Genomic DNA, 15,956 nt, shown 5'->3' with positions numbered 1-15,956 from the left:
CTCCCAATCAAAATCATGGAATTGTAATGATGGTAGTCAAGCCTTACAGTTCCAGTTCTATTACAACATGCACGGGAACATATATGACAATATGTATCCTGCATCTTAAACACTACTTTCTCAACCGGGCTTCCACATTTTGTCACATATTCAAGTAGTAGAACAAAAGATTTAGAAAGGATTTTCATGGCTTCCTTGTTGTCAGCATCTTCAGCATAAAAACCCAAAATTTGGCTTTGAATGAAGACTATTGAGTTTGGTCCCGACCATTGACAAAATATCCATTTGCCCGGGTATCCTTGATGAACCTGTGAAGGTGTTTTCTGCAGGATAGCCAATGTTACACCTGCTGCTCAGAATTTGGCTAGAATGGCCATATTAGTTCTTCCTCAGTTACTGCACATAAATCCTCAACACTTTGTGTGTCCTGTCCGCATGCCCAACTTATTCGACGGCTTTCCAACTTCGCATATCTTGCTCAAACGAATAACTGTGCACAAACCGACCAATAAATCCCTGCATGCCACAATATATATGATTAGCTTCATAGCCATACTCTTGTCGTAAAATTCACACCATGGCAAAGCCTGCAGTTTTCTCTACAACTTTATCGTACTGCATTTCTAGAATAAATGCTTCTATAAAGAGTTACATGGCTTTGAAAAACCCAAAAGCACTCATGGATTGCTATCTCAGAATACTGTGGCACACCAGGGCTCCATTTCATAAAAGACGTTAGGATGTCAACTCTTGCTGGAATGGCAACTTCCCATAGCAACAGCCAATCAGGAAGCTGGATTTTTGTCATTACCATGACAATTGCCACTCCAGCATGAGTTGCTATCATATTAACTTTTTATGAAATGAGGCCCAGGGGTTTTACATCTTGGCACATAAAGAGATATTAAGCAACGTGACAAAACTATTTATCAGTGCTGAGATGACCAAGAGGAGACCCTCTGTCCAGAGGGGGCTATGACAGGGGGGGTGGGGTGGGGTTGGACTGAAGCGGTCATCACGCTTCGCTCTCGGTGGTCGACTGACTATCCTCCAGAATGGGAACGATGAGGTTGTCCTTGGGCATCAGGTTGTACTTGGTAACGAACGTTGTGAAGCGGCGGCAGAGGAAAGTCTCATTCTAAATATGGGGGGGGGGGGGGGTCAGTGGAGGGAAGGAGGGAAAGAGAGAATAATGACGCTTGCATGTAATGAATTCAAAAGAACTAGATTACAACAACACTAGCCAGGTGATCAAAGTGTGGTCACTTTCTAACTTAAAGGACAAGTTCACCTTCATATACATGTGGATTGAGTGAATACAACAATATTAGTTGAAGACATCAGTGAAAGATTTGGGGAAATCCGACAATCCGTTCAAAAGTTATGAATTTTCAAAGTATCTGCGCAATCACAGTGTATGATGTCACATGCGAATAACGATATAAGGAAAATAAAAAGAGAATTTCACAAAACTTGGCTTTTTGAATAAAGTGCACATTTCTTTGACTTGTTACTGATGTATGTTAAGGGTAATATTATTCCCCCTGACTTCTGAAAGAGAGAAGTCGAGTGTTCTTTTGTTATGTGAGAAAAGTGAGAATATCTTGAATTTTCTTTATACTTTCTTCATATCGTTGTACACATACAACATCACAAGCTATAGTAGTCTTCTCATCCAGCCGTAACTGAGCAGAAACTTCAAAAATTCATAACTTTTGAACGGATTGTCCGATTCTCCTCAAACTCTCATTGTTGTGTTCTACTATTATTGCTACATTCACTCAACCCACATGTCAATGAAGGTGAACTTGTCCTTTAATGTAATGGTTGGAAGTTCAAACATGGTGTTTACTTGCCACCTTCAACCGGAGCAAAAAGTTGACATTCAATACACTACTGACATAAATGAAAAGTGCAGCACATAGGAACATTTTTGTAGGTGGTGTTTCATTAGCTTTGTTCTTTTAAGCGTCTTTTAGTACATTCTCCACTAGAATGGTGCAGATTGTACACATGAAACATCATAGAACCAATGAGAGTGTACAAAAACATTTTTGCTACATCCTTCCTCTACACGGACTTACCTCATACTCGTCAAAGAGGGTTCTATGGTGGAAGTAGGCATGGGAGAATATCCTGTAGATGCGTCTGCACACTGAACCAAGCTTGGCTACCGATGACTCCTTGATGCTCACCCTGCCAAAATATTGCTGCATGCATTAGTCTACAAGCATTAACCATTTCAGTACTGGGTACTTTGGATAGTATCATACAACAGCTAAAAAGAATGTAGCTATCCCATTGGTTGATTGGGTTACAGCTCGTTATTCCGAAGGTTCGTTATTCCGAAGGCTCTTTATTCCTAAGATTCTTTATTCCGAAGGTTCATTGTTTCGAATTTCATTTTCGGATTAACCAATCTTCGGAATAACGAACCTTCGGAATAACGCCACAAATTTTCGGATTAACGAACCCTTTTTCATTTTCGGATTAACGAACCACTAGGTATAGGGAATTGGCATGTTTCGGATTAACGACCCTTTGGAATAACGAACCTTCGGAATAGCGAACCTTCGGATTAACGAACAGCACCCGGTTGATTGCCCCATCATGTGACATGTAGTTGAAGTACAATACCATAGCACACTGTCTTTGTCAGTCGTGCGATTTGGTGCCAGCAAAAATGGATATCGCATGGCTGACGTCACCGATTTCCATTGACTCCCATGCTAAACTCACCGTTGACTCAAAGTTTTTGCGCCATCGCACGGCTCTGATGTCTCAATAAACAAACATTTGCCGGGTGCACTCAACCATTTGAAGATAGTTTGTCACTCAGTTTTGTAAACAACTTCAACTGATCAGTTCCATGTACGTGTCCACCGCTGACTGTAACTGTGCTACTCAGTCGCCTTTCAGGGAAAATGGTTGCCACTCAAGGAAAGATGAGGCGCACTATTCAACTCAGCTTTGCCTCATCAAATAGAGCACCTCTATCTTTCACCTCGTGCAAAATATTGTACCATCTCACTCATGACCATTTACTATCTGTATACCATGCTATGGTGTTTTCTGAGCCAATCAGCTCTCAAAGCACACAAAATGTTAGATATGTTCCTAATTCACCTGTTCATATTTAGTCATACATGTATTCCTACTTATTTAACACTGAGAGTTAATCCTCAACTTGTGAGTGGAGGAGCATTATGAATCTACAAGATGGCTTGCCAAATTGTAAAACCGATGAAACCATAAAATCATTTTCATGTTACAAACTGTTGAAATATTTTATGTATCAAGCATACCTAATTCTACTTCTCCACCTAAATCTAGTATTTACAAAGGCTCTTCACAAGCTTCAGTAAGTACAACAGCTAAAAAGTATTCTACAACAAAGGAAGTTGTCCTTTTTTATCCAACTGAAAAACACACAAACATAATGTGTCTTCATGTGCACTCACACGTACAGAGAATTCTACACCATGGATGTTACCATCATGTGACCGCAATGTCTATTTCCTAATGGAACACCATGTCATATGACTCACAGACAGTTTAAAAGCTGCACTCTCACTTGGCACTCTTTGTTGTTGTTTTTTTACAGCATCGTATTTTTGCTTTATATTTTCTTTTCTTTATATCATTGTACACACCTGACATCACAAACTGTAGTAGTCTTCCCATACACAGATGGCTGTGCAGAAGCTTTGAAAATTCTTAACTTTTGAATGGATTGTCCGATTTTCCTCAAGCTTTCACTGATATGTTCTACTAGTATTGCTGCATTCACTCACTCCACATGTATATTTGGGTGAACTTGTCCTTTCACCCTGAAAGAGCCAAAGGTGGTAATTATTGTCGCAAGCCAAATCATGGCATACAGCAACAGCTGTCCAGAAAGGCTTGAATCTTTCAAATCTAATTTTACACTTTGCTACAGTGTACACCAGAAGAGCCAATGGGTAGTCACTACAAAGATGTTGATGCTGGAGTGAAGCCAGCAATTAAGATATGCTCGTCAACTCCACAAGCACTTGTGGCCTGTTGGAGGCGACAAGCAAATTGCCATTTTAACATACAAATATTACTTACCGACTCGGGAAGTACTTGTTGCTGTTTAGGAGACAAGCCGCTCCATCCAGAGTGTGTCTGGTGTAGTCAATCGCAGGGCACTGCAGGACAAATTTACAGATAGCAATCATCAGGTTCATTCCTGTTGCTTGGCATCTGCTTACGCCATGTCACATTACTGTAAAAGTGGATATTTTTGTGCGACTAGTTTTTTGCGCTTGGCTGGGTAAGAAGAGTTTCGCGTGTTATTAATTCCGCGGAATCAAGACTTAAACTACTGAAACATATGGCACGCAAAAATATTTCCATGCTTTTATTTTCGCACCAGCTTCTGGTTGCATGAAGTGCACGAAAATTTCAACACCGCGAAAATGTCCACTTTTACCATATTTGATTATCTATCAAAGTAACTCTGTACCTCAATGCTGAAATAAATAATACTTTCACTGCATTCAACAGTAAGATGTACCAGATGACAAAAACATAATTTCATTATGATGTATATTATGTAAGAATGCCTGTAATGTAAAACTTATATTCAATATTTTTAAAATGGTAAATAAAAGACAGTAATACTATAAAGGATAGAGAAAATCGAGAGTAAAGTCATAACAATGATAAGTGCTCCAGTTGATAATAAACATGCACTATCTAATCAACACACTATATGTAAATGGAATACAGTAAAAGTAACACACTGTCTATCACTGTTTACAAGACCCAGATAAAACAGCAAGGTGAAAGGGTTTTTGTTGTGCTTTGTCTTGTTTTGTTTTGTTTTTATATATAGACACATCAGTGCAAAGAATGACAATTACAGAATTCGCCATCAGGAATAGCAAAGGACAGACTGTCTGGAATGCTGGACACATTTGAAAAGAAGACAAGCCTTGTGACTTCATCTCGAGCCTTTACAAACGTCCCACTGTGCCATCTGTAATCCTTTACAAGGCCCATTCCCTCATACATGTACAATGTATTTTTATCATCCCTTTCAATACATTCATGTTGAGCCTATACTTAACTCTCTGCGTGCCACGCTCGCATGCAAACTTTGCATACTATATTGCACAAACGCACAATCACACACAAACCGATGGATGAATTAATCGCAACATGCCACAGTCCATTCAAAGCGTAATACGTGATTCCATTCCTCACACATATAGCTTGTAGTGTGGGGTGATCCATAGGGATTTTCCAAGCAGATTTTCATCTTCTCTCAAGCTTGTGCCTTCAACAATTCATGCCTCCCAGACCTACTTTACTTGATAGCACAGTTACAGAGTGTAATCGGACCAAAAATACAATTTTGAATTCTGCTTTGGGGTTATGTTTTGAATACTAGCCATTTGCAAGAAATCTAGCTGCTGCTCTGTCAAAAAAATCTATGTGTATATTACAGCAAAGCTTGCAATTTTGTCTACAACTATGCTGTGCTGCATTTCTAGCAATACGCTTTGATGAATTTAATTAAATGGATTTGAAAACTAAGTTTTTGTGGGGTTTTTTTCCAGGAGCACTAAAATGCTGCAATCTCAGAAGAATGTGGCACACTGGGGGTTTACATTGTGACATGCAAACAGTCAAACACCGCATACACTGCAGGATGCTGAAATTGCCAGAGGATTGTGAAAGAAAGTACTTTGAATACCTATATACAGAGGGAAATTGCAAATGTTGTATCTGAAACTGCAGTACGAATGCTTACCTCCTTCGGAGTCTTGTGAGCGGCACATAGGAAGATCCACTGCTCTGTAGCTGTCATCTGGGTGCAAGTGTCTGGATTGCATTCTTTCTGTTATGAGAGTACACATACAATGGATAAAAAGCAGTGATAGAGTGATAAAGCCTTTAACCCAAACTAGGCCGGGGAGACCCCCCTCGACATTCTGCACAAAATGTTGCTGTGATATTTCATTACTTTTTTCTTTTGAGTCTCCCGCATCTTTTGACACCAAATTTGCAATGCTCAGGCATGCGGTTTCAAAGTTATGCATAAATACATTGTATGCACATGCATGTCAGACCAAAAATTGCTCAAAAACGTGAATTCATACTGTGTACAATTCCGATGCAAATTGTGCTTTCAGTCAAATTTCAAGACTATTTTTTTTTTGCTTTCATTGATAACGATCAATTAGGGTTAACCGAACAGTGGTATAGACATTTATTCCTTCATGCTCAAGTTTAATTGATGAATATACAGCTAGCTGTAAATGCATTTTACTTCAAGCATGTACAATGTATTAACTTACTGCAGAAGGTCCGTCACAACTGACGGACAGTTTGTTTCATCTAGAAATGTATTAAGCAAAGTAAAAATTTTGGGGTGTTTGTAAAATGTATCAAAGTCAAAATCACATCATATCTGAGGTGTCAAAACAGGACAGTACCTATTCCAGTTTCCTCAAATAGAATACAGTACCAGGTAAACAAACTGTATACATGTATACCAGCAAGAAAATCAAAAATTTCAAAGTCCAAGAAGTCATATGACTGTTGGTCACATGTTGTGGCTACACAATCAATATATGAAAGTAAAATTAAAAAATTAAAAAATTAAAAATAAACATCAATCATAGTACTCGTTATAAACGAAGAGTTGAAACCTGATACAAAGTGTTGACTTACTTGGAGCTTCACAGCAAGCCCATTGAGCTCGAGGCAGAACTGCCTCAGGTGCTCATACTTCCACACCCCCTCATCCTGCCCCTCCGGTGGGTGGAGAATACCATCAATATTGCTGATGTCCTTACGGATGCTCTGCTGAATGTACTGGTTGTGCAGGAATTCACAGGATACAAAATATTTAGCACAAGTTTAAAACAAATTGAAATATATATATGAACAGTTGCAATACAATATATCTACCTACAATATCTCAACATCAAAAGTTGACTGACGAACATATTAATGCTTTGTCAGATGATGATATCTAATACTTTAACATGCTTACATGTATGTACATATATATGAGGACAAGTTCGTCTGTACACATCCAGCTGCCCACTTTTTGAAAGAAAAGCTGTTGATCAGACCACGCACAAACACTGCGGCATGGAGCCAGATGAACTGTTTATGAACCCAGCTACACTGTACATGTTTTTTTAAAGCAATGTTTGTTTCTGTTTTGTTATGTTATGTTTTGTTTTGTTTTGTTTTGTGTTGTGTTGTGCTGTTATTATATTTTGGCACATGCACTGCAAGCTACACTGTACAGTGGACAAATCCGTGATGAAAAATTACAGCTCAAGGTACTCATCAACTCCTCAATTTGGCAAGAGGAAAAGAAGACTCATTATTCCCTTTCCCTCTACATTCTGTTCAAGACATTTCAGTCATCTTTCAGATGTTCTTGACATTAAAATCCTAGCTTTCATGCACATGTTACCCTAATGTTATCATTGTTTTAGAACTTCTAATATGGTCTATTGCTTTTTATTTCAAAATCTTTCAGATGCTCTTGCTATATAAGAGACTCTAGCTTTCATTCAGATGTTACTTTAATGTTACTGTTCTTATCTTCAAATATGGTTTATTGCTTCTCATTTCAAACAAAGTCACCTTTTGTGCACCTCATGCCAAAAGGCATTTCTTAAAAGGTCCACTTCTTTAAAACAGAATTAACAATAAATAAAGTAAAAGCTACGGGTACACATCCATCAAAATAGTGCCAAGTAGATATTGGCAAGGAGGTAATAGCAAAAATGAATTGTGTTTATTTAGTGAACATCCAGGGCAAGGCACTAACCTGTTGTACAGCCAGGGTACTGTCCATTTCATCAAAGGATTGCTCCTCCCATGAGAAAAAGTCCTGCCATAATGCAAAATGAATGAAAAACAATGAAGAAATGTGTATTTATAATAACATAGTGTACAAGCACAAGTACAGCCTGTACAGTGTATGTACACTACATTGGCTAATAGAATGTCCACTACTAACAGGATAAAGTGTAAAATCACAGTCACACATCAGAGACATGTAAGTGTAGTTGTAATTTATTCAACACAAATGATGAACAATATTGATAATACAGATAATAATTATGATGATGATGATGATGATGATGATGATGATGATGTTTAGAATGGTAAATTGAGGAGCTCAATCCAAACTCTTGTAGGGCAATACCTCCTAGATAATTTTCATTGACAATAAGCCTTGAAAATATGTATGCTTCATTTTGTCTGATTGTTTAAATCAATTTCAGGAGATGTACAGTCATACAATCAGGGGGGTGTTTCATCAACGTTTGTCAGCATTGGCAACTGTCAGCGCTGACAATTTCAGCAAAATCCTTGGTTTTGATTGACTGAGATGCTCTGGTCACTGACTGTTACTATGGTGATTCAAGTTGTCAGCGCTGACAAACGTTGATGAAACACCCCCAGGGCTTGATACATTTTCTCTGGTGGGCCTTTTAGGCTACTGAAATCTTTTGGTGGTGTGAAAAAGAAATGCTGTGGCCAAACATAAAAAGATACTGTCACAAATGTACACACTAGTAGTTATGTACATGTATGATGTACTGTATGCATGGTTGTTTTAATGTGTCACAGGTTGACCAGATTAATGGAGAACATTCTATGTGGTATAGATTATATAGTACATACAGGCTGACCAGATAAGTGGAGAATTTTCTAGGTGGTATACAATGTAGCTATACAGTACATGCATGTAGCAGGAAATACATTATAGCTCACTCAATCTAGAATGATTTCACCCATTCCAGAAAGTTCTGGGAAGTGCTTACATGTTTGGCTGAGTGAGGCACTGTCCCTGTAGCCCAAGGTGATTGGTAGTTATTCTTGGTAATGATGTTTTGTACATAGTTAGGCAGTGAGTCATCCAGGTTTCCTGGAACTCGGACTGGCTAGTAGGTTGGAGAGAGTTATAGAATGTGCTAGAAGGGGGTGAATGGATAGTATATAAGCCAGAGAAATTCTGCAGTAGGCAGAGTACCCAACACCTCTGCTCTGAGAGTTACGTCACTTCTGGCTCTGAAGCGACTTGTTATAGTCAGTCCTGTGTTACCTGCTGACCTGTTATGTTTGTGGAGATAAGGCCTGGGAGACATTTTGCCTGCAGAGAATTAATGTGCCTTCATTGGACTCCATATTTTAATGTCAACGGACATTGCTACGGCAAAGCTGTGACGGGCTGGATTCCTAGCTGGACAATGTAAAGTGAATCATTATTCAACGCATCAACTGGACGTGGTCGTCACAACATTTGGACTCTGCACGTTTCGCTGTGGACGTATATCGTGGATTTTACCCCGGATCTATACCGTGGACTATCGTAACCTGTACCTCTGGAGTTACGTCAGAGGAATCATTCATCGGTGCATCGCGGATCATTCGTTTGTGCATCGAGCATCATATTTGGACATTTCCAGGGATATTGCGTGTAATGCGTACGTAAGTGATTCCATTACTGACTGTATTTGTTTCTATTGATCATTATTGTACTGATGTGAAAACCGATTACGAGTCTGTACCTACAATATCACTATTAATAAACCGCCTAAACATCAGTTGATTGTTTCTTTTGTGCGATCATTCTCAGAGTGATTTTGGTCGTAACAAAATTGGGGGCTTGTGTCCGAGAATTGAATTAAAGCCAAAATTTAGAATTTGGAACGTTCCGGAATCCAGAATATTGGTACAGACAAAATACCAGTTGAGTTGATTGTTCAATTCTATATTATGTGTAATACATTGTGACAATGTCAATCAGTACAATGGATGTTCAGGCATTTGTTCAGAGGACAGATTTGTCCCTCAAAGACTTGCAAAGGTTACGCAAATGTGATTTGACTGCTATTGCACAGCATTTGAATGTAGATGTTCCACAAGGTGCAAGAAAGGCAGAGATTCTTGACTTAGTAGCTGGTCACATGGAGCTCAAAGAAGAAATTGACACTCCAGATCAAGCTCAAATTTCCGATCAAACACGGCTTGAACTTGCTAGATTGGAAATGGAGAAAGAGAAGATGAGATTAGAAATGAAGGAAAGAATAGAAATGAAGAGAATTGAAAAGGAAATGGAGCAACAACTGAAATTGCGTGAGATGGAATTGACTCATGCACAGACTGTTGGAAATCATGAAAGGGCTCCCTCTGAATTTGATTTGGCCAAGAACATTCGATTGGTGCCAAAGTTTGAAGAAAACAGAGTCGATGCATATTTTGTGTCATTTGAGAAGGTGGCTGACAGTTTGAACTGGCCACAGGAATTTTGGCCCTTGCTCCTTCAAAGTGTGTTTGTCGGCAAAGCAGCCGATGTCTACTCATCTCTTTCCAAAGAGCAATCACGTGACTATGCTACAGTCAAGAAAGCAGTGTTGAATGCATATGAGTTGGTGCCAGAGGCGTACAGACATAAGTTCAGAAATTCGTACCGCAAACCAGGCCAGACACATGTTGAGTTTGCTCGTGAAAAAGAAATGATGTTTGATAGGTGGTACAGATCCCTGAAAGTGGATCAGGATTTTGATAACCTACGTGAGGTTGTTCTCTTGGAAGAATTCAAAAAGAGTGTTGCTTTCAGTGTGAGGTTGCATCTGGAAGATCACAAAGTGACAAATTTGCATAAAGCAGCCTTGATGGCTGATGAGTATGAGCTGACCCACAGAAATGACAACAGACCACCTTTCAGGAATTTCTCTGGAAATAAGAGAGACAAAATTCAGTCGAGCAGTCCAAAGAATGTTGGTCCTGAAAAAGGCACGAGTTCTGACACTTCATCGGCACCAAAGCCTCAATCTGACAAAGGGTCCAGTACAAGTGCAAATGTCATCAAATGTTTTCACTGTAATAAGACAGGGCATGTAAAGTCACAGTGTTGGAAGTTGCAAAACAAAACAAAGAAGGACTTGGGATTTGTCATGTCAAAAAGTGTCCTACCTGAAAACAGTGTCCCGTTCAGTGAAACACAGGCCATTGAAAGTCAATCTCCCAAATTCAAAGATAGGCTGAAGCAGGTGGATGAGAGCTATCGTAGCTTTTTGTTTGATGGTGAGGTGACCCCATGTACTTCTGGTGAGGCAGGTAAGCCAGTGGTTATCCTGAGGGATACGGGGGCCTCTCAGTCGCTGATGGTGGATGGTGGTATGACTTTTCCACCAGATAGTGCAGTGAATGCAAAAGTCTTGATTCAGACTGTTGATGGCAGTTATATGTCAGTGCCACTGTATAGAGTGGATTTGAAGTGTGACCTAGTTTCTGGTCCTGTTACTGTTGGAGTTGTTCCTGAGTTGCCCATGGTAGGCATTGATTTCTTGTTGGGGAATGACTTGGCTGGGGACAAGGTGGTTGCGTCTCCAGTTGTTTCGGATAAACCAGTGGTGGTTGCTGAAACTGAGCAGTTGCAGGAGGAGTTTCCTGGGATTTTCCCAGATTGTGTTGTGACTAGGTCTCAGGCTCGTAGAGCTGTTCAAGATGATGCGGATTCTGTTGATGAGGAGGAGAATTCCGGTGTTTGGTTGGCAGAAACCTTTTTCAAGGATTTGAATGATGGGGTTGCTGTATTAGGCTCCGAGGCTAACAGTGATGGGCTGTTTAGCAAGTCTTCCTTGGTTGAAGCACAGCAGGCAGACTCTGAGTTGAATGGCTTGTCTCAGACGGCGTGTTCTGAGGCTGAGGCTGAAAAGGTCCCTGAGTGCTATTATGTCAAAGATGGCATTTTGATGAGGAAGTGGAGACCTCCCCATAGGCCAGCTGATGAGGATTGGACGGTGGTCCGTCAAGTTGTTGTCCCTCCTAGTTACCGCGGTGAGATCTTGAGGATTGCTCACGAGTTACCTGTTGGCGGCCATTTAGGCGTCAGAAAGACAAAGGATCGGATCATGAGGCATTTCTATTGGCCAGGGTTGAATGTGGATGTGGCTGAGTTTTGTAAGACTTGTCACACATGTCAGGTGGCTGGTAAACCACAGCATTCAGTGAAACCGGCGCCATTGATTCTGATTCCTGCGTTTGAAGAACCATTCAGTCGGGTTCTAGTCGACTGTGTTGGACCTTTGCCTAGGACTAGGTCGGGTCATAAGTACCTCTTGACAATCATGGATATGTCTACACGGTTTCCAGAGGCTATTCCATTGCGAAATATCACTGCTAAGACTGTGGTAGATGCTCTAGTGCAGTTTTTCACTAGGTATGGGTTGCCCAAGGAAGTGCAGTCTGACCAAGGGTCAAATTTCATGTCAGGCATATTTCAAGAGGTGATGTATCGTTTGGGTGTGAAGCAGCTGAAGTCGTCAGCTTATCATCCCCAATCCCAAGGTGCGTTGGAGCGCTACCACCAGACCCTAAAGACAATGATTAGGGCATTTTGTGAGGAGTATCCCGAGGATTGGGATAAGGGCATCCCTTTCCTGCTGTTTGCAACGAGGGACTCCCCAAATGAGTCGACAGGTTTCAGCCCATTTGAGTTGGTGTACGGTCATGAAGTTAGGGGCCCACTGAAGCTCATCAAAGAGAAATTCATGACTGAGGATGATGAGGTCCACCTACTTGACTATGTGTCAAAGTTTCGTGAAAGGCTTTCAAAGGCTTGTGAGGTAGCTAGGGAACACTTGAAAGTGTCACAAGACTCTATGAAGAGAAAGGCAGACAAAAATGCCAAAGCCCGAACTTTCAACCCAGGTGACAAAGTTCTTGTACTGCTGCCCCTACAAGGTGAACCACTGAAAGCCATGTTCAGTGGCCCATACTGTGTCAAAAAGAAATTCAATGATGTGAACTATGTGATCAGTACACCAGACAGAGGCGAAGAACAGAAAATGTGTCATGTCAACATGCTGAAAGAGTGCTATGACAGAAAGTCAGTTGGTGTGACATAGGTAGTGGATAGCACAGTAGAAGTTAAGGGTGAAAAGTTTTCACCTCAAATCACACATAATGTTCAGTTTATCCATTACTGATGTATGCAATTTGAGTTTGACGTGATTGTATAAGCTCCGTGAATCCAAGCAATATCATTATAAATGGTATCCATGAAAAGAGAACATGGAATTAATACAGCTATCCAAAAGGCATGTGATAGTATGTGATTATTGTAGCCTAACCTGGATTTTACCTCACATTCATTATAAATAATAATGAGAAATTGTGAAGGTAAAAGAAACCCTTGCTACGGCAAGGCTTTCTTTTTCCCATGGGGGATGGTGTCACAAATGTACACACTAGTAGTTATGTACATGTATGATGTACTGTATGCATGGTTGTTTTAATGTGTCACAGGTTGACCAGATTAATGGAGAACATTCTATGTGGTATAGATTATATAGTACATACAGGCTGACCAGATAAGTGGAGAATTTTCTAGGTGGTATACAATGTAGCTATACAGTACATGCATGTAGCAGGAAATACATTATAGCTCACTCAATCTAGAATGATTTCACCCATTCCAGAAAGTTCTGGGAAGTGCTTACATGTTTGGCTGAGTGAGGCACTGTCCCTGTAGCCCAAGGTGATTGGTAGTTATTCTTGGTAATGATGTTTTGTACATAGTTAGGCAGTGAGTCATCCAGGTTTCCTGGAACTCGGACTGGCTAGTAGGTTGGAGAGAGTTATAGAATGTGCTAGAAGGGGGTGAATGGATAGTATATAAGCCAGAGAAATTCTGCAGTAGGCAGAGTACCCAACACCTCTGCTCTGAGAGTTACGTCACTTCTGGCTCTGAAGCGACTTGTTATAGTCAGTCCTGTGTTACCTGCTGACCTGTTATGTTTGTGGAGATAAGGCCTGGGAGACATTTTGCCTGCAGAGAATTAATGTGCCTTCATTGGACTCCATATTTTAATGTCAACGGACATTGCTACGGCAAAGCTGTGACGGGCTGGATTCCTAGCTGGACAATGTAAAGTGAATCATTATTCAACGCATCAACTGGACGTGGTCGTCACAACATTTGGACTCTGCACGTTTCGCTGTGGACGTATATCGTGGATTTTACCCCGGATCTATACCGTGGACTATCGTAACCTGTACCTCTGGAGTTACGTCAGAGGAATCATTCATCGGTGCATCGCGGATCATTCGTTTGTGCATCGAGCATCATATTTGGACATTTCCAGGGATATTGCGTGTAATGCGTACGTAAGTGATTCCATTACTGACTATATTTGTTTCTATTGATCATTATTGTACTGATGTGAAAACCGATTACGAGTCTGTACCTACAATATCACTATTAATAAACCGCCTGAACATCAGTTGATTGTTTCTTTTGTGCGATCATTCTCAGAGTGATTTTGGTCGTAACAATACATAAAATTTCATGTTGAATTTAGTTTCCCAATTGGGCCACCAGAAGATAACCTTAAATTGGGAAATTTGGGGGCCCCGACATTGCAGCTCTGGACCACCTCGCCACCAGGCTAGGTCCTTGGGACTGGCAGTTTTCTTTTGTTAATATTGCAATTTTGCTATTAGTATATAATACCATAGTTGAAGTATGGCCAAGGGTAGCCCCGGAGACCGCGCCGCCAGGCGCGGTCCTGGCGGCTTCCCCGCAGTTTCGCTTATGTTATAGTTCAAGTATTCTGTGCGCTTGTGCAAGTGATTGTGAATTCTGTGAACATCGGTGAGCTGCTTATAAGACATCATTTTGTGCATCACAAGCAATGAAATGCATCAAACAGTCGCCGATGATAGTCATTTAGGTTTCATCGACCCATGTAAGTATTCCTAGTAGTTTCTGTTGAAAAATTAAGGAAATATAGCGCCGCAAAGGCACCCGTTTGTTCAACATGAAGATCTTTTATGGGAGCACGGCGCAGCCGCCACACTGCGTGTGGCGGCTGTCGCAGTTAGGCCAAGGGTAAACTCGGCCACTTGTAATGCATGCATTGGGGGCCAAGTTTACCCGCTAGGCCAAGTTTACCCATAACTACGGTATATCCAAACAAATAAACAATGAAAATACATAGACTGGATAACTGGCTGCCAATCAAAGTCATGTCCTGATGTACCAAGAATCAGAGTCAGACTGCATTGTAGCAATTTCTGATTGTGATCCTGTCCTACATTCAGTCTGAAGTCCCACCAATCAATTGTAAATTTGTTATTGATTTTAAAGCCATTTTGGCATTAAAACTAAGATGAGAAAGGAGGGAAAAAAACTACCATTGCATTGATGCATTGTAGGAAAATAAAGTTGTTGAAAAGGAATGGCTAACTTTACATAACACTAACTGGCACTGCGTTAGAATTATCTAAACAACGATAGAACAGCTTTGTAGATCTAAAGTCTACATAACCCCGTTGCGGGGCGGGCGCTGTAACGTGTTGGCGTCGCTGTTGCGGCGGTTAGAGTCTGAACAAATAGGCCTAACTTGTTAGATCTTCTAGTTGTATCTAATAATAGTAAATACTCAATACCCTATGTTAACGTTATGACCTTATGTCGTTAGATTAGAGATCCTAGAGCTAGACATATTATTTGGATGATTGCTTTTGCAACAACTGGAACCATAAATTACATCACACAAATGCAACATAGACCTTTCCGAAAGTGACAGGATAATCGGCAACTTGATTGTGGTTGCTATCATGGAAGAAGAAGTATATTAGGAAAGAAATGTTGAAGACACGCCCTAACATGATTTATGTTGCAGAGACCTCACAAACCTGAATTTCGATACACGGGACTATTAAGATGGGGTCCAATCAACCCTACATCGATCGGGACTAAATACGAACGGATTTTCCATGTTTACGAGATATATACTAGTCGAAAATCAAATTTCTATTAAAATTGGCTTGTATTCAAAGTACTGCAAATGTAAGAGGGCAATCCTTACCTCGGATCGGGTTCCCGAGCGGATACGCCGCAGAATTCCAATCTCACTTTCCGCCATGATTGTTGTGAC

At 40.5% G+C, this 15,956-nt stretch overlaps 1 protein-coding gene across 1 annotated transcript; it reads right to left on the bottom strand.

The window, feature by feature from the left end:
• Positions 1–927: 927 nt before the first annotated feature.
• On the bottom strand, positions 928–15,956 carry LOC139738893 (MOB-like protein phocein). The gene is made up of 7 exons (XM_071649523.1): positions 15,888–15,956; positions 7,826–7,888; positions 6,706–6,849; positions 5,783–5,869; positions 4,093–4,172; positions 2,085–2,196; positions 928–1,138 (listed from the first exon to the last, which is right to left on the bottom strand). The coding sequence occupies exons 1-7, from the start codon at positions 15,942–15,944 to the stop codon at positions 1,016–1,018; spliced, it is 666 nt and encodes a 221-aa protein (XP_071505624.1). The 5' UTR covers positions 15,945–15,956; the 3' UTR covers positions 928–1,015.

Source organism: Diadema antillarum, unplaced genomic scaffold (assembly GCF_040938485.1).
Source record: "Diadema antillarum isolate AM-2024a unplaced genomic scaffold, OU_Dant_1.0 seq00000772_RagTag, whole genome shotgun sequence".
NCBI lineage: Eukaryota > Metazoa > Echinodermata > Echinoidea > Diadematoida > Diadematidae > Diadema > Diadema antillarum.
The sequence above is the reverse complement of the archived record's forward strand: the minus strand, read 5'-3'. Positions and strand labels throughout refer to the sequence as shown.

Bases quoted from the DNA above. Each gene is read 5' to 3' on its own strand.
- LOC139738893 (XM_071649523.1), bottom strand. From the start codon at position 15,944: ATGGCGGAAAGTGAGATTGGAATTCTGCGGCGTATCCGCTCGGGAACC. The intron at 5,870-6,705 runs GTAAGTCAACAC...CTCTCATAACAG, and splicing joins GGCTTGCTGTGAAGCTCCAA to AAAGAATGCAATCCAGACAC. The intron at 2,197-4,092 runs GTAAGTAATATT...ATATTTTGGCAG, and splicing joins AACAAGTACTTCCCGAGTCG to GGTGAGCATCAAGGAGTCAT.